The sequence below is a fragment of the Didymella exigua genome, assembly GCF_010094145.1.
Source record: "Didymella exigua CBS 183.55 unplaced genomic scaffold M421scaffold_10, whole genome shotgun sequence".
Taxonomy (NCBI): Eukaryota; Fungi; Ascomycota; class Dothideomycetes; order Pleosporales; family Didymellaceae; genus Didymella; species Didymella exigua.
The window spans coordinates 742,319-766,421 of record NW_022984784.1 but is presented as its reverse complement, the minus strand read 5'-3'; the positions used below and the strand labels follow the sequence as shown (position 1 = coordinate 766,421).

General features: G+C 54.6%; 11 protein-coding genes across 11 annotated transcripts; 6 read left to right on the top strand and 5 right to left on the bottom strand.

Moving 5' to 3' along the window:
* Positions 1-204: 204 nt before the first annotated feature.
* Positions 205-1,522, top strand: M421DRAFT_419585 (uncharacterized protein). Its single transcript, XM_033592170.1, has 5 exons — positions 205-379; positions 433-470; positions 524-548; positions 596-1,054; positions 1,105-1,522. The coding sequence occupies exons 1-5, from the start codon at positions 287-289 to the stop codon at positions 1,324-1,326; spliced, it is 837 nt and encodes a 278-aa protein (XP_033450057.1). The 5' UTR covers positions 205-286; the 3' UTR covers positions 1,327-1,522.
* A 141-nt stretch (positions 1,523-1,663) lies between these two features.
* Positions 1,664-3,516, bottom strand: M421DRAFT_419584 (uncharacterized protein). Its single transcript, XM_033592169.1, has one exon. The coding sequence runs from the start codon at positions 3,101-3,103 to the stop codon at positions 1,763-1,765; it is 1,341 nt and encodes a 446-aa protein (XP_033450056.1). The 5' UTR covers positions 3,104-3,516; the 3' UTR covers positions 1,664-1,762.
* A 455-nt stretch (positions 3,517-3,971) lies between these two features.
* Positions 3,972-5,102, bottom strand: M421DRAFT_4243 (geranylgerany transferase type II beta subunit; the record flags this gene model as incomplete). The annotated part of the gene is made up of 4 exons (XM_033593710.1): positions 3,972-4,097; positions 4,145-4,596; positions 4,648-4,933; positions 4,998-5,102. The coding sequence occupies 4 exons, from the start codon at positions 5,100-5,102 to the stop codon at positions 3,972-3,974; spliced, it is 969 nt and encodes a 322-aa protein (XP_033450055.1).
* A 341-nt stretch (positions 5,103-5,443) lies between these two features.
* Positions 5,444-6,256, bottom strand: M421DRAFT_91600 (uncharacterized protein; the record flags this gene model as incomplete). Its single annotated transcript, XM_033597962.1, has 3 exons — positions 5,444-5,701; positions 5,778-5,965; positions 6,058-6,256. 3 exons carry the CDS (start codon positions 6,254-6,256, stop codon positions 5,444-5,446), a joined length of 645 nt encoding a protein of 214 aa, XP_033450054.1.
* A 329-nt stretch (positions 6,257-6,585) lies between these two features.
* Positions 6,586-9,017, top strand: M421DRAFT_130058 (uncharacterized protein). The gene is made up of 3 exons (XM_033587376.1): positions 6,586-7,061; positions 7,110-7,919; positions 7,968-9,017. The coding sequence occupies exons 1-3, from the start codon at positions 6,704-6,706 to the stop codon at positions 8,879-8,881; spliced, it is 2,082 nt and encodes a 693-aa protein (XP_033450053.1). The 5' UTR covers positions 6,586-6,703; the 3' UTR covers positions 8,882-9,017.
* A 339-nt stretch (positions 9,018-9,356) lies between these two features.
* Positions 9,357-14,525, top strand: M421DRAFT_130020 (glycoside hydrolase family 133 protein). The gene is made up of 5 exons (XM_033587375.1): positions 9,357-9,590; positions 9,639-9,870; positions 9,922-12,993; positions 13,043-13,107; positions 13,159-14,525. Exons 2-5 carry the CDS (start codon positions 9,659-9,661, stop codon positions 14,454-14,456), a joined length of 4,647 nt encoding a protein of 1,548 aa, XP_033450052.1. The 5' UTR covers positions 9,357-9,590; positions 9,639-9,658; the 3' UTR covers positions 14,457-14,525.
* A 1,843-nt stretch (positions 14,526-16,368) lies between these two features.
* Positions 16,369-17,536, top strand: M421DRAFT_100253 (protein prenylyltransferase; the record flags this gene model as incomplete). The annotated part of the gene is made up of 3 exons (XM_033586496.1): positions 16,369-16,718; positions 16,774-17,166; positions 17,218-17,536. The coding sequence occupies 3 exons, from the start codon at positions 16,369-16,371 to the stop codon at positions 17,534-17,536; spliced, it is 1,062 nt and encodes a 353-aa protein (XP_033450051.1).
* An 870-nt stretch (positions 17,537-18,406) lies between these two features.
* On the top strand, positions 18,407-19,777 carry M421DRAFT_60634 (tryptophan synthase beta subunit-like PLP-dependent enzyme; the record flags this gene model as incomplete). Its single annotated transcript, XM_033595801.1, has 4 exons — positions 18,407-18,507; positions 18,600-18,653; positions 18,708-18,975; positions 19,028-19,777. 4 exons carry the CDS (start codon positions 18,407-18,409, stop codon positions 19,775-19,777), a joined length of 1,173 nt encoding a protein of 390 aa, XP_033450050.1.
* Positions 19,778-20,010: 233 nt separating this feature from the next.
* Positions 20,011-21,112, bottom strand: M421DRAFT_60142 (L-lactate dehydrogenase A; the record flags this gene model as incomplete). Its single annotated transcript, XM_033595751.1, has 3 exons — positions 20,011-20,313; positions 20,375-20,793; positions 20,845-21,112. 3 exons carry the CDS (start codon positions 21,110-21,112, stop codon positions 20,011-20,013), a joined length of 990 nt encoding a protein of 329 aa, XP_033450049.1.
* A 368-nt stretch (positions 21,113-21,480) lies between these two features.
* On the bottom strand, positions 21,481-22,927 carry M421DRAFT_100250 (dipeptidase 1 precursor; the record flags this gene model as incomplete). The annotated part of the gene is made up of 3 exons (XM_033586495.1): positions 21,481-22,406; positions 22,455-22,673; positions 22,723-22,927. 3 exons carry the CDS (start codon positions 22,925-22,927, stop codon positions 21,481-21,483), a joined length of 1,350 nt encoding a protein of 449 aa, XP_033450048.1.
* A 182-nt stretch (positions 22,928-23,109) lies between these two features.
* On the top strand, positions 23,110-23,858 carry M421DRAFT_129896 (uncharacterized protein). The gene is made up of 2 exons (XM_033587372.1): positions 23,110-23,312; positions 23,362-23,858. The coding sequence occupies exons 1-2, from the start codon at positions 23,175-23,177 to the stop codon at positions 23,761-23,763; spliced, it is 540 nt and encodes a 179-aa protein (XP_033450047.1). The 5' UTR covers positions 23,110-23,174; the 3' UTR covers positions 23,764-23,858.
* The last annotated feature ends 245 nt before the right edge of the window (positions 23,859-24,103 follow it).

The following is a 24,103-nucleotide window of genomic DNA, read 5'->3' as shown; positions in this document are numbered from 1 at the left end:
ATGGACCGCAAAACACCCGAATCTACAGGATAGGTGGGCTCCGAGTGTCAGATGATGGCGCTTCGTGGAGACACGATGTGCTGACGCGACAACTCGCAGTAAAATGCCGAGCGTGGAAGTAAGAGGGATGGTTAGTCACCATGCCCCACATGGGGCCGAGGCTCAACATTGTCAACACCAACGGCCGTGCTGAAAACCAACATCACAGCATTTTGCATACCAGACTTTTCGTTAAGGGTCTCCATCTATGCATCTTCACCTCTCGGGCTTCTAGACACTTCAAGACATGGGCGTTTCAGACAAGGCTGCAGAGCTAGGGCGGCAGCATCCGCTGCAGCGACTGGAATCTCCTTCCAAGGGTTTCTCGGGTGCCTTGCATGTACGTACTCTCCCGGACATGGTGAGCAAATCATATTTTAATACAGACCTCAGGTCATTGGCCTCATCAGCTTCTACAGCTCTTTCAAGTTGTAAGTACCAAAGCCAAACTGTCAGATTCGAATCTCGCTGACGTCTTTTGAAGTCTACACGACAACCCGAATCAATTCGTATGTTAGACAGAGTGAATTGACGATCAGCAGCTGATAACCTGCAGAACTTCTCATACGGGTGGCACCTCCAATTCCTCACCATAATCGGCATAACCATCTCGACCATCTGCTTCACCTTCGGCCTGCTCGCAGACATCACCTCATCCTCATCAACCGCCCCAGCATCCGCTACCAGTGCCGCTGCATTCTCTCCTCAAACTGTGTCCGACTACTTCTTTGCTGCGAAGAACTATCTCTCCCTCGTAGCCGCCCCAATTGAGATTGTCATCAGTATCTTGTACTGGGGTCTCCGACTGGTCGATACCGGCCTCGTCATTCCGCCAGACCTACCTCTCCCGCCGCTCAGCACGGATCTTTGCTTTCATTTGGTGCCTGCGGTAGTGCTGACTGTCGATGCCATTCTGCTGTCTCCACCGTGGCCGAGCAGCCCTATGAACCCGCAGGCGCCATTTCTGACTCTTGGGGCCAGTACCGGGATTGCCTTTGCGTACTGGTGGTGGATTGTAAGTGATCCTTATTGGCCTAGGAACAAATCAAATTAACGGTATACTAGGAGATCTGCTACTCGCACAATGGATACTATCCGTACCCAATTTTCGAGTTGCTGACTACATATCAGCGAATTGGTCTCTTCGCAGTTAGTGGAGCAACGATGTGGGTTGCTGGTGGTACTCTGCGAGCCCTGTATGCGTACGCCAATGGTTACGAGTTGACGGAGGCCCTGGAGAAGAGACAGAGGGCGCGCAAGATGGGATCCGAAGGCAAATGGGATTAGACCCCAATAGCAAAGTCTTTGGCGCCAAGTTCAAGGGGCGCCCTGGAGAGATGTACGGAGTATAGTAGTGTGTTGAACAAAATCTATTGGCCATATATAACGAAAAAGCGTATGCTACAAGCCACCTGTATCTACCAGCAACAGAGACTTGCTCCGCAATCGCAGCATGTCTTTCGCTAATAGTAACCATATATGTCGATGGGATGTCGTTAGTCGTGATCCATATTGCGTAATATTAGTGGGTGAGCCAGCACCAACGTCGTGAACACAGGTCGCAAAGTAAAGATGCCGCTCTCGCTCGTCGGAGCAGGGTAAATCAAAAGGTGAAGCGAGAGTCAAGCAGTTGGATATTGTGCTGCAGGACCACAGCTAGAAGGCCAAGATCATGCCAGAGCTGGGTTCTGAGTAGTGATAGACTGACAGCGATAGCGCGCGTTCAGCTTGTAATGGGGGATGGCGGAGCTGTGATCGTGCGCTGGTCATCATCATCGTCATCCTGAGGCTGTTGCGGATAAGCATTATTGGCGCTCAAGTAGTGACCTGCTTGCTGATGGCCTTGCTGGTCTTGGCCAAGACCGTAGGCATAAGCATGGTAATGGTAAGCTGGCACTTGATGGCCGTGCAGGTTACCGAACGTTGGCTGGTGGAGTGGCGGGAACATGTTTTCCTTGTTTTCATACTGCTGGAAGGGGTCGTTGAGTGGCTTGTACGTACCATAGCCGGGGACTGGCGAGGGTGACGCTGGGTGGCCAAAGCCTGAGGTGAGGTAGTTGAAGCTGGCAGGTTGGTCAAAAGAAATCTCATCATCCTCGAAGACGTTGAAGGCTCGTTTGCGCTTGGGGGCACGATCGCCAACGCCAAAATTAAGGCCAGAGCGGGCACGTCTGTCGTCATACTGGGTACGAGACTGGAATGGGAACAGAGATGCGCGCATGCCTTGTCTAGATCGACGAGAGATGTTAGGATCCATGGTAGCAAGAGCAGGTCGCGAGAAGACTGGTCGGGGGCTCTCCGTTTTTATCTCGATCTCTTCCTCGTCGTCGAAGACGGAGCTCGAGATCCTCCGTTGTCTCTTGAACGACCCTCGAGGCGTGAAGATGAGCTCAGTAGCCTCCACATCTTGTGAGTTGATCTGGAGTTGCTCGACGACCGAGTGATCTTTTTTCTGGTTCCTCTTGCGCCTCATTTCTGGGGTAGCAGAGTCGAAGATGTCCATTCCGGGCCAGTATACGCCCTTCAGCTTGGTGCTCTCACTGACAGCCATGGTATCCTCAGCAGGGTCAGGTCCATCATCCTCGATAGCACATGTGTCTTCTGCGGTGTATTGGTATTGCCTCCTTGCTCGCTCGCCAGGGTCGGAGTATTCACTTGAGGTCTCGTAGTCGGGGTTCGTGAAGCTGCGGGAGCTGGCACGAGACTCGGAAGGGAAATAGTGGAGGTGAGACCCGAATGGTCTGTGACGCAGGACTGGTCCGGCGTGTGGCGCAGGCGTAGGCGTGCCCGAGTCTGGTTCTACCTTGATGAGCTGCTGTTCCGCGAGACGTGGATCGAGAAAACCGCCGACGACGGCATGACGAGCTGGACGCGGGACAGGAGCCTCGATCCTTGGAGCAGGAGTAGCACGGGCTGCAGAGGGATGAAAGGTTAGTGAAGGCCCGCAGACACGGATCAGGAGACAGGAAGGACAGTACCAGAGGGTCTGGCACGCGAGCGACGCTTGTCCTTCTGGTTCATCCGGTCTGACATGAGCTCTTCGACATTCCAGTCGGCGTACCATCGATCGTAGGTGTCGATGATGCGGCGAGAGATCTCTTCAGACGTCGAGCGGACCTTGACCTTGTAGTAATTGGACAAATGGCCTTTGCTGGCGATATGTGTGAGTAGATGGGAGACATCGCTGAAGGTCGGTTTCTTGGGACAGATGCTGCATAGAAGCGGTATGTTGGGCGCCATTGCAACGCGTTGGTAAGGAGCGTAAGTGGTGCAGGCAATCCAGGGCGAAAGGACAATGCTTGCAACGCAATGGTGTACAAAGGAACGACACGAAAGGAGCGTGTTGAGTGTATGAAGCAGGAGTGGTGGCTGCGGGGGACTGCGAATATGAGAGATGGTGCACACGAGCGGCTACCAGGCACTCTTGCTGCATGAAAAAGAGAAGAAGGCAAGATGCATCGACTCCCTCATGTGAAGACTGAGGGAAGGAGGCTGTTAGGTTGGAGAGCAGGAAGACGTTTGTAGTGCAGAGTTTGGCAGCTAGAGCACGTGGAGAACCCCAGCTTTGCCCCAAACAGGCAGCACCGTTGCTTTCATCTGGCTTTGTACCTCACGTCTCATTGGCAGGAAGCATGAGATATTAGATAGCGAGAGATGCAATATAAACGGAGGTGATGGTGAAGCGTGAGATAGGTGGGTTCGAGGCTCGAGGTGCGCTGTAGCAAGCAGACCGCGTCTTTCACCACCGCACTTCATGTACAAGATGTAACTAGTTGCACAACAAACAGAACATGTTCTTACCGTCATTGAGCTAATGCTATTATTTTCAATCTTTGACGTTCACTTGCCCAAGCATCGTCTTGTCACAGACCGAGGCACGCAGCTGCTTGTATATCAGCACCGTCCGAAATGATCACTTCAGGGTCCACTCACTATACAGGGTCCACTTCCTCCAGTCCAGGGTACTTGAGCAGGCTGAGCCCAGCAATGCCGAAGACTGTGTGAAAGACATCCACCATGTCACCAGGGCGATCTGCCAACCCACCCCGTTCGGGATCCTGATCTTGTCAATCCTGTAGAGAGCTAATTGCTTCGTGGGCCTTACCTGGCACTGCAGAATGAACTGCGTCAGCTTCTCGCCATCGATCCAGTGGAGCTTGTTCAGCATGGCCATACTACTCATAACCCACCAACTGTAGCACACGTCCTCCTTCTTCTCAGGCCGCCCGTTCAGCCCACCGTTCTTGAGTTGTCGTTCGCTTAGCCAAGCTCCCAGTCTCTCTTGATCGACCAGGTCAAGCCTCCCTGCGATACTCAATGCTCCAACACACGTAAACACTTGGCCTGAGTGAGATTCAGCACCCGGACTGGTGCCATAGCCGCCGTCGAAGTTGGCGCAGGAGTGGACGTGCTGGACTGCCTTCTCCACGTCGACTAGATCCAGCAGTCTCATGAGAGACAAAGCGTTCAATGCACCGTACAAGAAGCGCGTGTCTCGTTCACCCCATTCATCCCCTGCGAAAGTGCCTGTCTCAGGGTCTTGGAGATCTGCAATGACTGAAAATCATGAGCATTGACATCAAAGGAGGGGTTTCAGGGAGGACGTACATTGACCAACCTTCTGCCGCCCGTCTTTGACGCGCTCTTCAAACTCTGCAAATGCATCAAGGGTTGCTAGAATCTGCACAGCACTGACCGTGTAGAGCATGTGAGCATCATGTCCCGGAGCAGCGCCGAAGCCACCGTTGTCGTGCAAACACGAGCACACAAAGTTTAGGATCTCATTGCGAGGGAGGGCGTTCGGATGTCCCAGCAAGTGCAGAGCAGTCAGTCCCCAGTACAAGCCGTTGAGGCGCAGATGCTCGGTGAGCCAGTACTCGAGCTCGTCTTTGCGCTGGGACGGGTCAGCACGGCGATCGTTTGGTAGATGCGTGCAACTCGATGAAAATGGCACGCACTGTGTCGAGGCTCTGAATGTAGCGGACGTGTTTATCCACGAAAAGCTGCATTTCGGCGGGCATGGTGCCTACGCCTGCTCGACCCGGACCTGAGACCAGAGACATGGCGGGCGGTTGAGTGAGACTTCGGAGTCGCTGGTGTGGAGAAAGCCTAGTTTCGACGCGTCCGCACCGAGCAAGCCACCCCTGCTCGAAAGGGTCCGCTTGGCAAGGCTCCTTTGCACGATGAAGCTCACGCTGCGACAGCCCAAGCAGCAGATGCATCGCTTTTAAAATAGTCCGCCATAGCGCCCGCACACCGCCAGATGCACTGCTGAGCCAGCGCTCGCCATGCACCGCGCAGCATGCTCTGGAGCTGCAGCCGGCCGCAGACCGATTGCGCTGGGCCTCGCAAAGTAATCATTTATTTGCGAGTTCGTAACATGGGCGCACGGACTTGTTCAGGATCATGGGCTCAGGTACAGCCGCCGCAAATCGTTGCCGCCGCCGCCCTCCCCTTCCCTTTGCAGGTCGCAGTTTGGGTATGCGCTGAGAGTTGGCTGAGATTGAGACGAGATCAATCTCCGCCCAACGTGGCGTGCACTGTATCGTCTGCGTGCGCTGGGTGACTCCTCAAGGAACTCACTCTCGGCCCCCTCGTGACGCAGCCCCCTCGAACCTATCCAAGCACCCTGCGCTGTCTCCTCACAACGGGCGACTAACGCCTGTGGCAGTAGTCAGGGCCGCACGTTTGCTGAGCCCCAAAATAGCTCCACCCTCCGACCGAACCACTGCCCGTACCAGAGACAAGCCCGCTATCGAATTGGTGTGCGCAAGCCCTACGCAGCAGACCGCAGACATCACGGCCACGGCAGCCTTGTGTGCGTCTTTGTTTCCCGCGCTGCCCTTGTTGACGCTGCGATTACAGGGAGAATTGTGGGTAAGTGATGCATGGCCGTCAGCGATGAACCCTCTGTCCCCTCCAGGGCCTTTGTTCCACTATTGTGGCCGGCTCAATGTTGTACAACATGTCGCCCGTAGCGCTGCCGGCCCCTTTCACGATTCTGCAACCGCCGCTGACTGTGTAGCTCAGGCTGTCGCTTGCTGTACGTGCCAAACTCGACGACGACCTCACTGCCCCGTAGACGGGCTGCCAGAGAGCGAAACGGCAGTTGCTGGTCGCACGCGACGCACCCCACGGCCCTGACAGCTGGGCCCTGCATCCGAGCCTCTCTACGCTGCCTGCTGGCCCACGTCTCGAGTCCTCGCCGCCGACGCATCGGTGCACGCCTGCAGACCGCGCTGGCCAGGGGACACGACAACTCCACCAGGGCTCCATAGGTTCGTACCACCTTCCGCGCCCTTTATCTCGCTGCACCTTGCCAGTTGCCTTTTGCATGCTCCGCACTCGCTGACAAGATGGGCAGCAGACACAGACGCGTCGATAGCGCAGCACCACTCGATCGTTTTCCCGCGACTGCCACGACCCATGTGTCGTGCTCACTAAGACCTGTCGCACCCCATCCGCCTGCGACGCTCAGCTACCTCGAACGCACACCCACCGGCCGCCACTCCAGGGCCATACCAGAGGAGTGTCCTTTCGCTGAGGTACTGCGCCCACGATCCACGTAACACCGCACCGCATCAGACTCGTGAAGAAAGTGACGCTAAGCGGACAACAGCACCAGTACCAGCACCAGGGCAAGCCGCGTAAACAAGTTCGCAAGATGCCGAAGTCGTCGACACTATCGTTGGCCATGCGGTCAAAGTCGGGAGGAAAAGAGAACAACACTGCTCCCTTGAGCCCACATAGCCCGCGATCCCCGAGCATACCAGAATTCCAGTCGCCAAGCGCACCGTTTCACAACACGCCAGAATCGCCGGCCTCACCAAAGCCACGGAAAGACTCGAAGAACATATTCTCAAACTTCGGCGCGACCAAGTCCTCGTCACGACTCAACACACAAGACAGTGCAAACAGGCAATACACTGCACACCAACCATCGCCAACGTTATACACCAACGGACGGGGTGGCTCCTCGACGCCAGACTTGAGTCGTCCCGTTCGAACACCCAACTCTGATGGTGAGTACTGCACCGTGCATCTGGAGGTTGCAGAGTTGACCAATGTAGACAACCGTTCAGAGATCGTCCGTCTCGACCAGCGCACCGGCTCCGGCAAATCGAACGAATCGGATGCCCACGCAGACGCAAGCAAGACGAAGGGGACGAAATCCAAGAAGCAGGGTGCGCTCTTCCGCTCAAAGTCGATCAAAGGGGACGAGAATGCAAACTCCCGTGGCAAACTCAACAAAGCCCCTCCAGGCCAGCTTTCACCAGACCTTGGAACAAACTGGACTACTGCAAACGGAGATGGCACGCCGCTCAAGAATGCACCTATGGACAAGGGGAAAACGTGGGGCAACAAATCCTCCTTTGGAAAACTCAGAACACATTCGGCCGACCGCCATGATGCAGGACAATTAGTCCACCGCGAGAGTGAAAACGGTCCAGCTGCTCTACGGAGGGATAAGAGTGAGCAAGGCTCGTTACAATCCAGCTCCTACAACGACAACAAGGGTGCTTCGCTCATGTCAAGTCTTGGATCTGGCGCTCGCAAGATGGGAGACAAGATGGATTCAGCTCGCAAAGGTATCTTTGGTAAGCTGGGACGCAGCCACAGCAACCACGAGAGCCCTACACACGTCTCGAACGAGCCTTACGTATACACGATCATCCACACACCCCTTGTCGAACAGACAAGATTGACCAGGATATCGACCAGGCTGGAGCAGTCGAGAGACAAGACGGAGTTCTGGATGCCAGCGCTACCTTGGCGCTGCATCGACTACTTGAACATGCGAGGTTGCGAGGAAGAAGGCCTCTACCGCGTTCCTGGTTCTGCTCAGCAGGTCAGATACTACGAGCGAAAGTTCGACCAAGGTAACCTCTACTCTGTGCATGCTTACTGCGATTGCTAACATGTCTCAGACCGCGATATCGACCTCATCTCCGACGACAATCTCAATGACCCGAACGTCATTGGGTCGTTGTTCAAGAACTGGCTCCGTCAACTTCCTGATGAGATCTTCCCCAAGGCGATCCAACACCGCATCCAGCAAGAGTGTCAAGGCGCCAAAACCACACCTCAGATGTTGAAGGACGAGCTGTCCAAGCTGCCTCCGTTCAACTACTACCTTCTTTTCGCCATCACCTGCCACATCAGTCTTCTCCACTCGTGTTCTGAGTTCAACAAGATGAACTACAACAACTTGTGCATCTGCTTCCAGCCGGCCATCAAGATCGATGCGTTCTGCTTCCAGTTTCTGATTTTGGACTGGCGTAACTGCTGGCAGGGCTGCTGGACGGAGAAGGAGTACTTGACTGAGGAGCTCAACTACCTGAGTGCGTTGGAGAACGAGATATCAGAGCCACCGCTGCCGACACCTAGCCGCAATGGTCAGGCGCAGCCGTCTGGCAGGAGCAAGAGCTCGCACGCATCGCCTAGCATTGCACAATCCCGGAAGTCTACGTCAACCAGAAGCAACTCAGGCGATCAGAGCAAGCTGTCTGCTCGCGCACCGTCTTCGGACAGGAACGGACGCGCCACGCCGCCCAACTTGCCACCGAGAGATGTAGACATGCCACCCCAGTCGGCGCCGCGCCTGCGCAATGAGCACCGCGAGTACGACTCGTTGGCAGAAAGAGCAATATCGACATCTGACGGACTGAACATTCGAGGCGCTCCTACACGCCCACCTCCATCAGTCAGTGCCCAGAACTCGGTCGACAGGAACGACGGCGGAACACCTAAACAAGCAGTGCACGCCCGCGGGGCTTCGGATACACAGTTTCGTTTGGACCTGAGCAACCCGCCCAGCTCACCTTTTAATATCAAGTTTTAATGGATGCACAGACACATGGCGGATATTGCTCGCGCATGAGCTGACGACAAAAGGGTGGTTGGATCTGGTCTTCAAGTTTCGTATTTCTGTTGCTTTGTGAGCTGCCACGAGGTTCGCGATACCCATGCACCGATTCTTGGACTCGTGGCAGCAGATCTTTGGTTGTGTCTGTATCGTATCAGCGGCGGAGTTGGGCAATATTTTCATTAGCTGCGTCTTTTTGCATTTTGCCATACTGCTGCATTGGGGCGTTCTTCAAGGACAGCGAGGTTTAGCATCTAGCGGAGAGGATAGAGGGCAGTCTCTTGTACGATATGCTGAGGCTGAGCGGTGAGCAATGAAACGATCCCCCGAGGTTTAACAAGTTTTGGTGCATTGGAGGGCTTGAATGCAGCTTAGCTGCAGGGATATCTATTGGCCGGCTGCTCCCCATGGGCGTTAGCCCGGGAAACTGGTGTTGTTGAGCGGGAGCCCCACGCGAATGACGTCCGGCTGCGCTTGCGGCTCTGGCCTGGGTGCCTGCTGATCGCACACGCCCGCGTCTCTCGTGCTTTCTTTCTCATACAGAGGGCAGGAGGTCCTCAGCGCGTTGTTTACCTCGATCGGAACCCAGATCACAACCATTCCTCCTCCACATCACCCTCAACATTAACGCATTACTATCACAGGAAATACTCCAGACCTCTGCAATATTCACTAGTCCTGACAAGTACATCGCCCCCAATTGCGCGTCTGAACTTCTGCTGACTACCTGCAGGATACCTCGTAACCTCAGCCATGTCACAAGCCGTCTACCTGCTGCCCCTGACCGACGCCGGTGCGCCTGACGTGCCCGGCACCTACATCTACCTACCACCACCCTGTGACCCAGCCTACTGCGTGCGCTTCCAGATTCAGGGCACGAGCTCGATATGTCGTGAAGGCAGTCTTTGGGTGAATATCCCACCGAAAGGTGAGAAATTCAGCCGCGGCCATTACCGCGAGTACAAGTAAGCGTAACCGAGACTCGACGTACACCTCCATGTGCTGACCAACTCCAGGCTCAAGCCAGACTTCAATGGAATCACCGAGATCGACATCCCCATTCACGAGGCCAATGCGTACTCATTCTACACTACTTACACACCCCTACCTCAGTGGTCCTTCACAGAGGTTGCCACGCCTGAACCCACACGGACGCCCACGTACTACATCGATGTGTGTCCGCGCCTCACCCTCCAGGGCCAGCAGCTGCCCATTGAGGCTGTCTCATTGTTCTCCGTCCTCTCAAAGTTCATGGGCAAGTACCCTGGCGACTGGGACAACCACCTCCGAGGCATCAGCCAGCGTGGGTACAACATGGTTCACTTCACTCCTCTCATGATTCGAGGAAGCTCCAATTCACCCTACAGTATCTACGACCAGCTTGCGTTCGACTCGGTCGCCTTCCCCAACGGCGAGAAGGATGTTGCCCGCATGGTCAAAAAGATGCAGTCAGAGTACAACCTTCTTAGTATGACGGATGTCGTCTGGAACCACACCGCCAACAATAGCAAGTGGCTTGAGTCGCATCCTGAAGCCGGATACAACGTCGACACTGCACCCTGGTTGCAATCTGCGCTGGTTCTCGACACTGCGCTTCTCAAGTTCAGCAAGGAGCTCAAGGCGCATGGCCTTCCCACGAAGTTCCGCAACACAGACGATCTCCTCAAAGTGATGGAAGCCATCAAGTCCATAGTCTTGAGCAAGTGCAAGCTATGGGAGTTCTACGTTATTGACGCAGAAAAGAGCGCCAATGCCATCGTCGAAAAGTGGATTGCTGGCCAGGCCAAGTTCATCGACGACAGCTTTAGTGATGCTGGTCTGCGAGGCCTGGAGGCAGTCAAGGGCTGGCCCCTCAAGCAGAAGGCCGATTGGCTGGTCGATCATGCCCTGCAGGGCGGTGACAGGATGGGCGAACGGTTCCGTCGTCGCATCGATCCCGCAGTAGGTGCAAGTCTCCTTTGCGCGCTCTTTGGCCGTTACGACAGTCGTACTGGCAGCACACCCAATGCTGAGGCAGCTCGTGACGCCATCACTAGCATCTGCAACGAGGTCAACCTACCATTCTACCGTGAGTACGATGGCGACCAGGCCGAGATCATGGAGCAGCTTTTCAACCGGATCAAGTACGTCCGGTTGGACGACCACGGCCCAAAGCTGGGCGAAATCACAGAAGCCAGCCCACTTATCGAGCCTTACTTCACCCGCCTGCCATTGAACGAGACCACCAAGAAGCACAACCCAGATGCGCTCGCACTCGTCAACAATGGATGGGTATGGGCTGCCGATGCTATGAGAGACAACGCTGGTCCCAAGTCGCGTGCGTACCTCAGGAGAGAAGTCATAGTCTGGGGCGACTGCGTCAAACTTCGATACGGTAGTGGCCCTGAGGACAACCCTTTCCTCTGGGAACACATGGCCAAGTATACGCGTCTGATGGCCAAGTACTTCCAAGGCTTCCGCATCGACAACTGTCACTCGACTCCTATTCATCTGGCTGAGTACATGCTCGACCAAGCACGAGAGGTTAACCCAAACCTTTTCGTTGTTGCTGAGCTGTTCTCCGGCTCTGAAGAGATGGACTTCAAGTTCGTCATGCGCCTCGGCATTTCCTGTCTGATCCGCGAAGGAATGCAAGCTTGGAGCACCCAGGAGCTGAGTCGACTCGTCCATCGACACGGTGGCGTCCCGATCGGCAGCTTCGAGACTGACGAAGTGCTCAACGCTGAACAAGCGAACGGTACAACCGACTCATCCAACCGCCACGCAAGTATCAAGAAGATCAAGCGCAGTCCTGTGCATGCTCTTTTCATGGACTGTACGCACGACAACGAGACCCCCGCCCAGAAGCGAGATGCTCGCGACACCCTTCCGCAGGCTGCTCTGGTTGCCATGTGCTCGTGTGCTACTGGCAGTGTCTTCGGCTACGACGAGGTCTACCCAGAGCTCATCGAACTCGTTCACGAGAAGAGGCTCTACTCGTCAGCCAGCTCGACAGGAGGCCTCATCAAAGCACAGGCCGGCGAGGGTGGCATCGGAGGTGTCAGGAAGATTATCAACGACATTCACTGCAAGATGGGTAAGGAAGATTACAGCGAGACGTATATCCATCACGAACAGGAGTACATCACTGTTCATCGGGTCAACCCTCACACCCGTAAGGGGTACTTCTTGATCGCCCACACAGCCTTCCCTGGATACGGCAACGGCAACGGCGGCTTTGGCCAGACCAAGCTCCCTGGCACGAAGGCGAAGCTCATCGGCAGCTGGAACCTGGAGGTCGATAACAGTCCTGAAACACGCGCTCGGATCATCGGCGATAAGACTACACTCCGTGGTCTACCTGCACAGACGCATGACCTCAAGGGTGTCATAGTCGAACCTGTTGGCGACTCGACCACCATCAGTATTCCCGACAAATTCCCCCCTGGCAGTATTGCTCTGTTCGAGACATGGGTGCCCGCTGCTGAGCACGCTGATGGTCTCGACAAGTACGTCACAAGCGGCGCACGGGCTGCATTCAGCGATGTGAACCTGACCGACTTGAACTACATCTTGTACCGATGTGACCCCGAAGAGCGCGACGCCACAGACGAAAAGGACGGCGCATACAACGTACCAGGGCACGGCAGCCTCGTGTACGCCGGTCTTCAAGGCTGGTGGAGTGTCCTTCGCGACGTCGTGAATGATAACAACCTCGGCCACCCTCTTTGCAACCATCTGCGAGAGGGCCAGTGGGCGCTCGACTACTGCGTCGGTCGCCTCGAACGCATGTCGGAGAAGCGCCGATACCACAGGATCAGAGGCCCTGCTAAGTGGCTCAAGGAGAGATGCGACGCCATTCGCAAGCTGCCCAACTTCCTGCTCCCTCGTTACTTCGCTTTGGTCATCCAAACAGCCTACAATGCTGCGGTTGATCGATCCATCGAGCTCATGGGTGACAACGTCCGCAATGGCCAGCAGTTCCTGAAGAGCCTCGCCCTTGTCAGCATTCAGGTTACGGGCTACATGAACAGCGCCTCGCTGTGGCCGGACAAGACCGTACCCAGCATGGCTGCAGGTCTTCCTCACTTCGCCTACGATTGGGCTCGGTAAGTTGAATACCTCCAGGGCACTGTACACTTTGACTAACTGCGACAGTTGCTGGGGCCGCGATATCACAATTTCTGCTCGCGGACTGTACATGGGCACGGGACGATACGAAGGTAAGAATACCCTGACTACCTCCAGGGCCAACTTTGACTGACTTCGACTAGACGCAAGAGAGCACATCCTGGCCTTTGCCAGCGTGCTGAAGCACGGCATGGTCCCTAATTTACTAAGCGGCGGCAAGCTTCCCCGTTACAACTCTCGCGACTCGGTATGGTGGTTCCTCCAGAACATCCAGGACTACTGCAAGATCGTCCCGAAGGGTCTCGATATGCTCCAGCTGAAGGCCAAGCGACGCTTCTTGCCCTATGACGACACCTGGTTCCCTCACAACGATAAGCGGGCTTACTCCGTGTCCTCCACGATCGAGGACGTCATTCAGGAAGCGCTGCAGCGACACGCTTCGGGCATAGAATTCCGCGAATACGATGCTGGGCCAAACATCGATAGCCAGATGAAGTCTGAAGGGTTCAACATCAAGATCTGGACTGACTTCGAAACTGGACTGATCTTCGGTGGCAACCAGTTCAACTGCGGTACCTGGATGGACAAGATGGGTGAGAGCGAGAAGGCTGGCAGCAAGGGTGTCCCCGGCACTCCCCGTGACGGTGCACCCATCGAAATGATTGGTATGCTCTACAGCACCGTCCGCTGGTGCGCCGATCTGTACGAGCAAGGCGACTTCAAGTACGAGGGTGTTACGCTGCCAGATGGCAAGCACACCATCAGCTACAAGGCCTGGGCAGACAAGATCAAGGCAAACTTTGAGCGTACCTTCTACGTTCCTCGTACCCCAGAGGAAGACAGCAAGTACGACGTCAACCCCAGCATCATCAACCGCCGGGGTATCTACAAGGATCTGTACCGATCAGGCAAGGAGTATGAGGATTACCAGCTACGCCCCAACTTCCCTGTTGCTATGTCCGTGGCCCCAGATCTGTTCGATCCTGAGCATGCCCTCTACGCTCTGCAGATGGCCGACCGCATCCTTCTTGGACCACAGGGTATGAAGACGCTTGATCCCAGCGATCTTAATTACCGCGGGTACTACATCAACAGCGAAGATTCTACCGACTTCCACACTTCGAAGGGCCGGAACTACCACCAGGGCCCTGAATGGGTTTGGCCAACGGGCTTCTTCCTCCGCGCCATGCTCAAGTTCGATCTTAAGCGTCGCAAGACGGCTGCAGAGCGCGTTGAGAGCTACCAGCAGGTAACTCGCCGCCTTGCTGGCTGCATGAAGGCCATTCAGGAGAGCCCTTGGGCTGGCCTTACCGAATTGACGCAGAAGAACGGCGAGTTCTGTGGCGATTCGTGCCCTACACAGTCATGGTCCGCTAGTTGCATCATCGACTTGTTCCAGGATGCGCGAGAGTACGAACTGAAGGAGTCCTCCTTAGCTTGAGGTCTTTCAGGGATCTTAGTGGACGACCTGTTGATGAAGTGGCATCGTAGCCAGCAGGACTACGCACAGCATTGTGATGGCTTGCTGATGCATGGCTGTAGATGTCCACACTTGTACATATGTATACCCTAACTTCTTTCATGCTATGCTCTGTTGGTGTATCCCTGTCTTCAAACGTCCGATGTGCGGATTTCTACAAGCAGGTGACGAGAATTGCAAAATCCCTATCTGCTTGATACACTCCTGAAGGCCTCCAGACTGACACAAGGTCTCGTGATTGGATTGACAGCGAACACGCATCCTCGTGGGTGCCAGTAGTGTGTTGAATTGCTCCAGACTCACTCATGCTCGCCTCGACATCAGATATCTATCTCCCTGTGGTGTGGGCACATTCGTCTTCGTCTGGAAGCCCAGGTTTTCATACATGTCTTTCTGAGAAGCACTCCCCTGTAAAAAGACGTGCTTCTCAGCCTCGTCTGCCCGCGCCAGACCCCGTGTAATCATATCGCTCCAAGCAGACGTATCCTGATGTTCGGGGGCCAGAAAACTCAAGTAGATGTCTGAAGTAAGTCGGTAACCTATCGCACAGACTCACACGCTGAATACATACGCCACAGATCGTAGTCCCCACGCAACACCTGCTCCCTCGCCTCCTCCAACCTTTGCTCCAACTCCTTCTCCACACTCCCCACCGATGCCTTGCGCTCGGGACTCGTCCATTGCAGGCCTAGCGTTTGGTGGGTTAGAAATCCAGCTGCTCCGGTCAATTCCCCATTGAGAGTCGCTTTGACAATCTTCGCGTGCGGGTTTACGACTGCGAGCTGTCATTTGTATTCGCGAGCTTCGCGGGCGGACGCGGAGTCGCCAGTGATGCGGGAATGCAGGACGATGGCGGAGGGGATGTCGGAGGTGGTGAAGGGCTCAAGTTTAACATCCATAGTGCCGCATCTCGTGGTGCGGGACAAAAGTGCAGTGTGGGACTTGGTAGACTGTGCACTTGTGACGATGGCTGAGTCGCGTCGTGGTGGTGCTGGCCGAGAGACGGGGACTGAAGGAATATGACTGCAATTATAGCTCAGACCCCGGTATCGTGGGTTTGAGTCAAGGACGAAGTGTGACCGGGGGAGGTCTGCGAAATCGAAGAAACTCATGCTGGCGGTGGGCGATTCAAAGTCAGCGACCCAGGGGTATTGATATAGAGATGTTCATCACACGAGGTGGATGAGCGATTTCATTGGCTGGAACGAGAAATTGGTGCATGGCCATTCAGCGCTCATTGCTGGATTTGGAGCTGGTGAATTTAGGTGTGGAGGCGCCGATGGCTAGATGATGAACAACACCAAGGTCGAAATGTCTTGAAGACTGACGGCGACGAGGAACAAAGGAGGAACAAAAGGGCGCCCTGGTGATAAGTAAGTTGCCGCTTGGGCGGTCTGGAAGCTGGGGTTCGGCAGCCATATTCTCAGCCAGAGCTGCACGAGGGGCCGAAAAGGTTCTGAAGCTGAAAGTAAAGTGTCTCGACGCTGATCGCGATAGGGCTGTGCAGTGTTGCGCCCACAGAGAGGACTCGAACATGATCTATCCGTGTCGTCAATGATCTTGATTGTTTGTATCATCTGTTTGTATCGTCATTTGTATATCGATTGGACAAACTGCCTGGCTATCCGTTGTCTCAGCGATATCGTCATGTTTGGGGTGTTGTTGGTACACCAACTCTGGTACGAGGCGCTGAATGGTGCATGAGAAGGGCTGCCATGCTGCAATCAGTCTTGAAGCGAAGGATCATGTCACGAAAATGCAATCGATAGTCAGACTCGCGCAAACGCCTTAGCATTGTTCTGTAAAGGTATGAAAGAGGGATAGTGCCCGCGCAGGGATGTCAAGTACCTAGCTCCTCCCACGCGCCCCCACCATGTCCCTGCAGTTGATTCGCCGCTTCATCGCCAACGTCTTTCTGTCGCCCTTCCACTTTCTACGCGTCATCCTGCTCCGGCTGCGCTACGGACTCACGTATACACACGCGCCGCAAAGAAGAATGCCGCCACCAAAGTTCTACCACGACGACGAGGCCTGGAAGGACGTCGAGCCTCTTCCGCAGGATGACGGCGGAATGCACCCGCTGGCCGCCATCGCTTACACGGAGGAATACAGCGAGGCCATGGGCTACTTGCGCGCAGTCATGGCCAACAACGAGTTCAGCGAGCGGGTGCTGGGCCTCACAGAGCACATCATCAACATGAACCCTGCGCACTACACAGTCTGGTGCGTTGCGCCTTCTGGACTTTGAACTTTTGAGCACGCGGTCTGACAGCCACAGGTTATACCGCGCGAAGGCCATATCCGAGCTCGACAAGCCGCTGGAAGACGAGATCAAGTGGCTCAATCCGACCGCGCTCAAGCACCTCAAGAACTACCAGATATGGCACCACCGCCAGACCATCATCGATGCGCTCGGTTCGCCCGAGGGAGAGGCCGAGTTCGTCAGCCAGATGCTTGAGAAGGACGAGAAGAACTACCATGTGTGGAGCTACAGGCAGTGGCTGGTCAAGCGCTTCGACCTGTTCGACAAGCCCGAGGAGCTGCAGTGGACCGAGAGCATGATCGATGCAGACGTCAGGAACAACTCGGCCTGGAACCACCGCTACTACCTGGTCATTGGCGGTCGTGATGGCAAGACTCCGAGCGAGGACTTAACTAAGCAGGAGATTGAGTATGTCTTGAAACGCGTTGTAGTCGCCTGTCTGTACTGATCAGGGTCCAGGTACACCAAGAAAGCCATCCGCAAAGCCCCACAGAACCAGAGCCCATGGAACTACCTTGCGGGTATCCTGCGCGCTGCTCAGCTGCCAAAGTCGACCGTCAAGAGCTTCGCAGCCGAGTTCGCCGATATCCAGTCGCCAGACGACGTTTACTCCAGTCACGCACTCGACCTGCTGGCTGACATCTATGCGGAGGAGGAGAACAACAAGGAGTCCGCAGAGAAAGCCTTGGACCTGTTGGCGACTAGATACGACCCTATCCGGGCCAACTACTGGAACTACAGAAAGGGTCTGCTGAGGCAGCCTGAGGTCGCAGCTTGAGTCTTGCGCGAGCAAGCGAGCGAGACCGTTGCACCGCACGCTCCCGCGGGAAGACATCGTTGCCGCGGATTGTCGTGCGATAAGCTATCAATCTACATCTAATGTTCCGGTCGGGGTGCCGGATCCAGAGGCAGCCCACAGACTGCCACAACACGTGCGAAGCCGCATGATCTGCAAAGTGCACACATGCCAGAGCTACCAGGATGTCCTGCCCATGACGAATGCAGTGTTAGCCATCGAGTAGTCTGGATCGCGATGGCATTGCTGACGTGCGGCTGCAAGAGCTCGCCATTGCGGTCCTCACGACCCCGCAACTTATCGACGACACCCCAGATTTCTGCTCACCGCTCCGACACTTTCTCGAACAATAATGGACCAACCTTCTCCTTACACTCAAGCGCTGATGCAAACGCGTTGCATTGATAGGGCACAATATGCCGAGAGCTGGCACTGTCCCTGGCAGAACACCCGATTTAGCTCCGCCGTTGATAGCCGCTTTAGGGAACAGAGTCCACCGGTCGCATTCCCGAATCACGGGGTGCCTTCTCGTGTCATTCTCGGTCGCACCTTAGCGGCTCAAGCCTTATCGAGAATCTATAGGGTAATTTCTGGAAGTTATAGGGTAATCGACAAAACCATTGCGGTGTTCATGCCAACTATATCCGACGGGAAACTCGAACATGGCGGGATCGTGCGGAGCGATAAGCATTTCCTCTGTGGTGGTCGGACCCGGGGTATGTATATATTGTTATCAAGTCGACTTAAAGTGTCCCTTCTTATCAGGTCTTCGCCGGTCGTAATAGTACCCTTCATCACGTCTTCATCATCATGTCCTTTCTTCAGCTTAACCACACATCGAAGGATATCAACATGGCAATCAAGAGTAAGCCTGCGTCCGAGCCACAACAAACAAACCCATGGGTTGAGACACCCTTGAGGGAGTCTTACGCTCTCTCTGAGGCAGCGGGATGGTACGGTCACACTTCTCCTACCTTCCCTATGTCGTACTACCGCAACGATGATCGCCATGTTGTTATGTAAAGAGAGTTCTAAATCGTAGAAGCAGAATCTTCCTCAAGCTGGAGAACTTACAGCCATCCGGATCGTTCAAGTCACGGTAAGCTTCCTTCCACCGATAGTATCATCGATAGCCCATCTAACGATATGACAGAGGTATTGGCAATTACATCCTCCGCCGTCTCGAAGAGCTTCCTGCCGGCTCTCAACCTCATATCTTCGCATCCAGTGGTGGAAATGCAGGTCTCGCTGCCGTTCACTCTGCCCGTGCCCTGAACCTGAACTGCACTGTTGTCGTTCCCACAGCCACATCCGCCTTGATGGTCACCAAGCTCCGCGCAGCAGGTGCCTACGACGTGATATCTCACGGTAACGCCTGGAAGGATGCCGACAACTACCTCCGGGAATACGTCATGCCATATGTATGTCTTCCTAGCCCTCCCCATCATAGACCCCTACTGACAACATGACCAGTACGAAGGCGCAACCATATACTGCCCTCCTTTCGACCACCCCGACATATGGACCGGCAACTCCTCATTGATGTACGAGATTGCAGAGCAGATGCCAGCTGGCGATGCACCAGACGTCATCATCTGTTCCATCGGCGGTGGCGGCTTGATGAACGGCATCTGCCAAGCCATGGACAGCATGAATCTGACCACACCCACGATCCTCGCGGTCGAGACCGCCGGCGCTGAATCTCTCGCCGCCTCCCTCAGCGCAAAGCAACTTGTAACTATGCCTAAAATCACATCTAAAGCGACATCGCTCGGATGTGTCCGCGTCACAGATCAAACGTTCAAGTACTCCCAGCGCCCTAACGTACGTTCCGTCGTCCTTCCCGACGGCGTCGCAGCAATGGGGTGCTGGCGCCTCGCCGACGATGAGCGCATGATGGTCGAGCTAGCATGCGGCGTCAACGTGGCGTTGTGCTACGACGGCCGCCTGGAGAAAGCGCTTGGGCGCCCGGTCAAGCCCGATGACAAGGTTGTGATCGTCTTGTGCGGTGGGAGTAATGTTACGAGCGGCATGTTGTGCGAGTGGAGGCACGAGTATCAGCATATCATTGACAAGGAGCTTGAGCTTGAGAGGAAGGATAGTGCGTACACGAGTGCGGAGGCGAGTCCTAAGCAGGAGGCGACTGTCCCGAGTGATCTTGCAGTCCCGGCGATACCGCTCATTGAGGGTATTGAGCTAGGGAGCGTGGAGGTTAGGGCATAGCTGGTTGTGTTTGTTACGAATTACTTTGGATATGCTGGCGTTTGGGATAGGAATTGAGCATAGTGTCGCTTTGCGATTCAACCAAGACTTTGGAGCACTGTACTCGACGATTTCTCATTGTAGTCTACACAACTATTGCTTGATTGCAGAAGCGCCTCAGATGAACACCGATTGCCTCCAAGGGGTTAAGAACCCGTGGCTTGTCGTCGAAATCTTCGCTCTGCGGTATCTGTTTAAGCACCCTTGTCTTCCTCCAACGCCTTCTTCAGCTCCTGGTCGGCTGCGAGCTCCTTCTCCGCACCCTCGATGACGCCTCGCAACCCATGCGCACATTTCTTGAGCTCCGCCTGCTCATGTTCGTCCAGATCCGTGGGCATAGCTTTGATGATGCCCTTGCGACCCACGATAGCCGGCATGCTCAAGCAGCAGCCCAGCTCAGGCTGATAGAAAGACAGAGGGCGCACAGAGCGCGAGTCAAAGAGAATATACTTGCAGATCGAGGCTGCTATGTTTCCAATACCATATGCGGTACACCCCTGGTGTATGTCAGTACTGCTGGTATCTTTTGTTGTCTCGTCAGAAAAGAGAATCGCATACCTTCGCAGCAATGATGCTCCCCGCAGCGCCCTTCGTATAATTCGCGATCTCCGCCTTAAACGCCTCGTCCAACTTCTCCCCCAAGACAAGCTTAAGCGGTGTCGTCCCCACATGAGCGCTACTCCACGCGATGAACTGACTGTCTCCATGCTCGCCGAGTACATACGCGTCGATGCTGTTCGGCGCTACTTCAGTCTTCTGGGCTAGAATGCCGCGCAGGCGTGCGGAATCGAGCGAGGTTCCGGTCCCGAGGACCTGAGATTCCGGAAGCCCGGAGAGCTTGCGTGCGAAGTAGGTCAGAATGTCCACGGGGTTGGCGACGAGGAGCAGGATGGTGTGTGGGCTGATGGGCGACATGGCGCTGAAAATTGAGGAGAGAATGTGCAGGTTCCGGGATAAGAGGGAGAGGCGCGATTCACCTGATCATCGTAAGGGTTGATCGATGTGCTCCAGATTGTGAGTGGATTTACCTGTTTTCTGTTTTGCGCCAGCCGTGATTACGACGATGTCTGCTTGTCCGGCGTCCTTGTGGTCGCCAGCGCGCACCTTTACGCCACTTCCACCGCGGTATGTGGCATCTCCCAAGTCTCGTACTTGTGCCTCCAATAGCTCTTTCTTGGGGTCGACCAGGATCACTTCGCTGCAGATGGGCTGGAGGATGAGGGTGTACGCGAGCGTGGCGCCTACATCACCGCAGCCAACAATTGCAATGCTGGTTTTGAGTTTTTGTCTTGCCATGTTCGACTGATTACTGTGCTCTTGCTGCATGATGGTCTGGTGGTGATGTTGGGACGTGAGCCGTTGACACGTGAAAGCTGTGTGTCTAGTGTATGAAAGCGGAAGTCACGGGTCTCAACGTCTGGTGAGCGGGGTCGTTGCAATTGAAAACTCTCGTTAATTGATGAGTGAGTGGTCTATATAGCCTAATCCTCGGAGAGATTACATAAGTCGTAGCATGTATTCATTTTAGCAAGGTACGACCCGTCAAGATCTGGGCTGACGGGCGGTGGTGTGATGCGGAGACCCATATGCAGCCTTGCGGACCCAGCCACAGCAGGATCGCGAGATCAAACAGATTCGTGTGGCGCATGCAATGCAAGATTTCATTACCACGGGTCTTTAATATCGTCCTCTAACGGTTTCGTATGCTTCTGCAGCCTCCTGGCAACTGCATCGGCCTCCTTCCACACTCGCAGAACATTCCCGCCTGCGATCTTAGCAGCATCTTTGTCGCTGATACCTTGTCGCAGGAGCTCAGTAATCAGATCTGGGAATTTTGAGACATCCTCGAGTCCAGCAGGCGTGGCTCCGATGCCGTCGTAATCTGTACCAATGCCAACATGCTCGTACCCAATGAGCTCGCCAATGTGCTTGATGTGACGAACAACTTGGTTCAGCGTAGCGTTTGCGGGTACAGTCTCGGGAAGACCAGATAACGAATTGCCGGAAACGCAGGAGATGAAATCTGGGTTGAAGTTGATCATCACGACAGAATTGCGCTGCTTCACGAGATGAAGTATGTCGTCTGGGACGTTACGAGGATGAGGGCAAACCGCGTAGGCCGAGCTGTGGCTGAAGATCGGCGGCGCAAGACTGCCTTTCCAATCTTCGTCTTCCCTGCCGACAAGAACATCCCTCATAGTGTCTGTACTGACATGAGCAAGATCGACGAGCATACCGAGACGATTCATCTCCTTGACAAGGTCACGTCCCGCAGGGCTAAGGCCTTTCCAGTACGGAGTCGCAATGCGAGCGTCGGAGTTGTACTTTGTTTCCAAAGCAGCATCTGCGTACTTGTTGTGACAGTTCCAGGTAAGGGTTGCATAGCGGACTCCAAGTTGGTGGTACAAGCGCAGATTCGATACCGAGTTGCCGATCTGGTGCAGGCCCTCGATAGCGGCAGGTGAGATAAGGCGACCGTCCTCAAATGCCTTGGCTGCTTCGTGACTGTTTGATGAGGAAGCGAAGTACTTTGGGTAGCTTTCTCCAAGACGCCTGTACAAGTCAAGTTGCTCAAGTGTGGCCTTTACGACTGCTAGATTTAGTAATCTGTTCTTAAGAGCTGCTGAACCCAACTTACTGCTGGAGTACCTTTCATCCGAGAAGTCTGTAGTGTTCTCTCCCGTTGGGCATACGTAGAAAGCACTCCAGAAAGCGCCGCCTTGCAATCCCTTCTCTAACCGAGGGATGTCTACATGCTGCGCGAGACCTCCGTTCTCAAACTTCTCTTGGAACTCATTGTTATAGATGTGGTTCTTGTACTTTCCACGAATGAAAATCATCAAGTCGTTGTGGCCATCTGCAAACCATCAGTAATCAAAGCAGAGATACCGCACGACACTACTGACCAATGAGCGGGTGCTTCTTTAATATTATAGCGGCTCTTTGCTCAACTGTGAGCTTGTGGCCATAGCCATGGCGCCCTATCGTGAAGCCAGGAGCGGTGGTTGTAAACCAGAAAGTAGCAACGAAGAAGAGGAGCGCAGCAACGATTGCGTGATTCGACCGTTTTGGTCGCCGTTGAGGGGCATCATCATGCTCCTTCAGAGGCATTGTCTCTGACTTGAGAAGCTTGTAGTCTTTCTCCATGATTATTTCTCTTGGACAAAAAGATGCCGATGTTCGAGTCCGAAGGTTCCATGTTGATGGACAGATGATAACGTGCTATTCGTCATCAGCTTTAGCGCGAGGAGTTATGCACGGAGTTTAGAAGTGATATTTGGTAGTTTGAACACCAACACCACATCTCCTATTAACGCAGCCACACCACACCACACACAAAGCTCTCACCCTCGCAACCATGGCTATCATATCGGCAAATGCGATGATCCGCAGTTTGGCGCTGTTCCACCTAACGCTGGCTGCACTTCTGATCAAGAACCCAAAGCTCATCGCAAACCAGAGTGTTATTATGATCTTGGGCGGATCAATGCACCTCGTATGTATTAGCTTTCATAGCGGCCAAAACAATGTGCTGATCTTAGAAGCCCATACCGCGTGACTTCGCTACACCTTCCGCACCGATAGCCTTCATCGCCATCCTCTTCGCGTTCATTGGCATCAACGACCTTACTGCAGCCTCGCTCCCCGAAGAGGTCTTCGACGAATACTGGGGCGCACAGACACCCGTGCGACTTGTCTTCTTGTTCGCGCTCACCGGATACACATTCTTGTTCAAGGAGGGCGGAATGTTTGGTGGGGCCAGGGGCATTGCGTACACGAATAGCCCAGGCAGCTATCTCAAGAACAGCATAGTGTTCAGCTGGGGCTTCGTTGAGCTGTCCACATGGTTCTGGATCTTCATCACTCTGCGTGAGGAGCGACGTGAGCGGGCGAGGAAGCTTATTGAGAAGCGTCAGAAGGAGACTGAAAAGAATGAGAGGATGTGAGGCGGGACAAACGAAGAGCGACCAATATCATACTAGAGAGCTACAATATTGGCAATTCATCAACGCTGCTTCGTGACCACCTAACGGACAGTTCTAAAAGGTCTTCACTGGAGAGCGGGCGTTTCTGCCAAGAGCCCGCTGCTCCGAGTAGCAGGCCAACAAGCACTGCTACGCTTCATGACACCGAGACATGAGCACACTGTGGGACTGTGTCCGCAGGAGACAGCGATTAACGTGCGTCAAACAATACAGAAGCACAAGAGTTGGACATGGAAAGGTGGTCTTACCTCTTAAAGTCACCTATTTTCTTGGCTTTCTCCAACTCTTCTCAACATCTCGT

Excerpts from the sequence above, each read along its gene's own strand:
- M421DRAFT_419585 (XM_033592170.1), top strand. The coding sequence starts at position 287 with ATGGGCGTTTCAGACAAGGCTGCAGAGCTAGGGCGGCAGCATCCGCTG. Across the intron at positions 549-595 it reads ACGACAACCCGAATCAATTC|AACTTCTCATACGGGTGGCA; the intron begins GTATGTTAGACA and ends GATAACCTGCAG. Across the intron at positions 1,055-1,104 it reads TTGCGTACTGGTGGTGGATT|GAGATCTGCTACTCGCACAA; the intron begins GTAAGTGATCCT and ends ACGGTATACTAG.
- M421DRAFT_419584 (XM_033592169.1), bottom strand. The coding sequence starts at position 3,103 with ATGGTACGCCGACTGGAATGTCGAAGAGCTCATGTCAGACCGGATGAA.
- M421DRAFT_130058 (XM_033587376.1), top strand. The coding sequence starts at position 6,704 with ATGCCGAAGTCGTCGACACTATCGTTGGCCATGCGGTCAAAGTCGGGA. Across the intron at positions 7,062-7,109 it reads TCGAACACCCAACTCTGATG|ACAACCGTTCAGAGATCGTC; the intron begins GTGAGTACTGCA and ends TGACCAATGTAG. Across the intron at positions 7,920-7,967 it reads CGAGCGAAAGTTCGACCAAG|ACCGCGATATCGACCTCATC; the intron begins GTAACCTCTACT and ends AACATGTCTCAG.
- M421DRAFT_130020 (XM_033587375.1), top strand. The coding sequence starts at position 9,659 with ATGTCACAAGCCGTCTACCTGCTGCCCCTGACCGACGCCGGTGCGCCT. Across the intron at positions 12,994-13,042 it reads TTCGCCTACGATTGGGCTCG|TTGCTGGGGCCGCGATATCA; the intron begins GTAAGTTGAATA and ends TAACTGCGACAG. Across the intron at positions 13,108-13,158 it reads GGGCACGGGACGATACGAAG|ACGCAAGAGAGCACATCCTG; the intron begins GTAAGAATACCC and ends GACTTCGACTAG.
- M421DRAFT_129896 (XM_033587372.1), top strand. The coding sequence starts at position 23,175 with ATGGCTATCATATCGGCAAATGCGATGATCCGCAGTTTGGCGCTGTTC. Across the intron at positions 23,313-23,361 it reads TGGGCGGATCAATGCACCTC|CCCATACCGCGTGACTTCGC; the intron begins GTATGTATTAGC and ends TGATCTTAGAAG.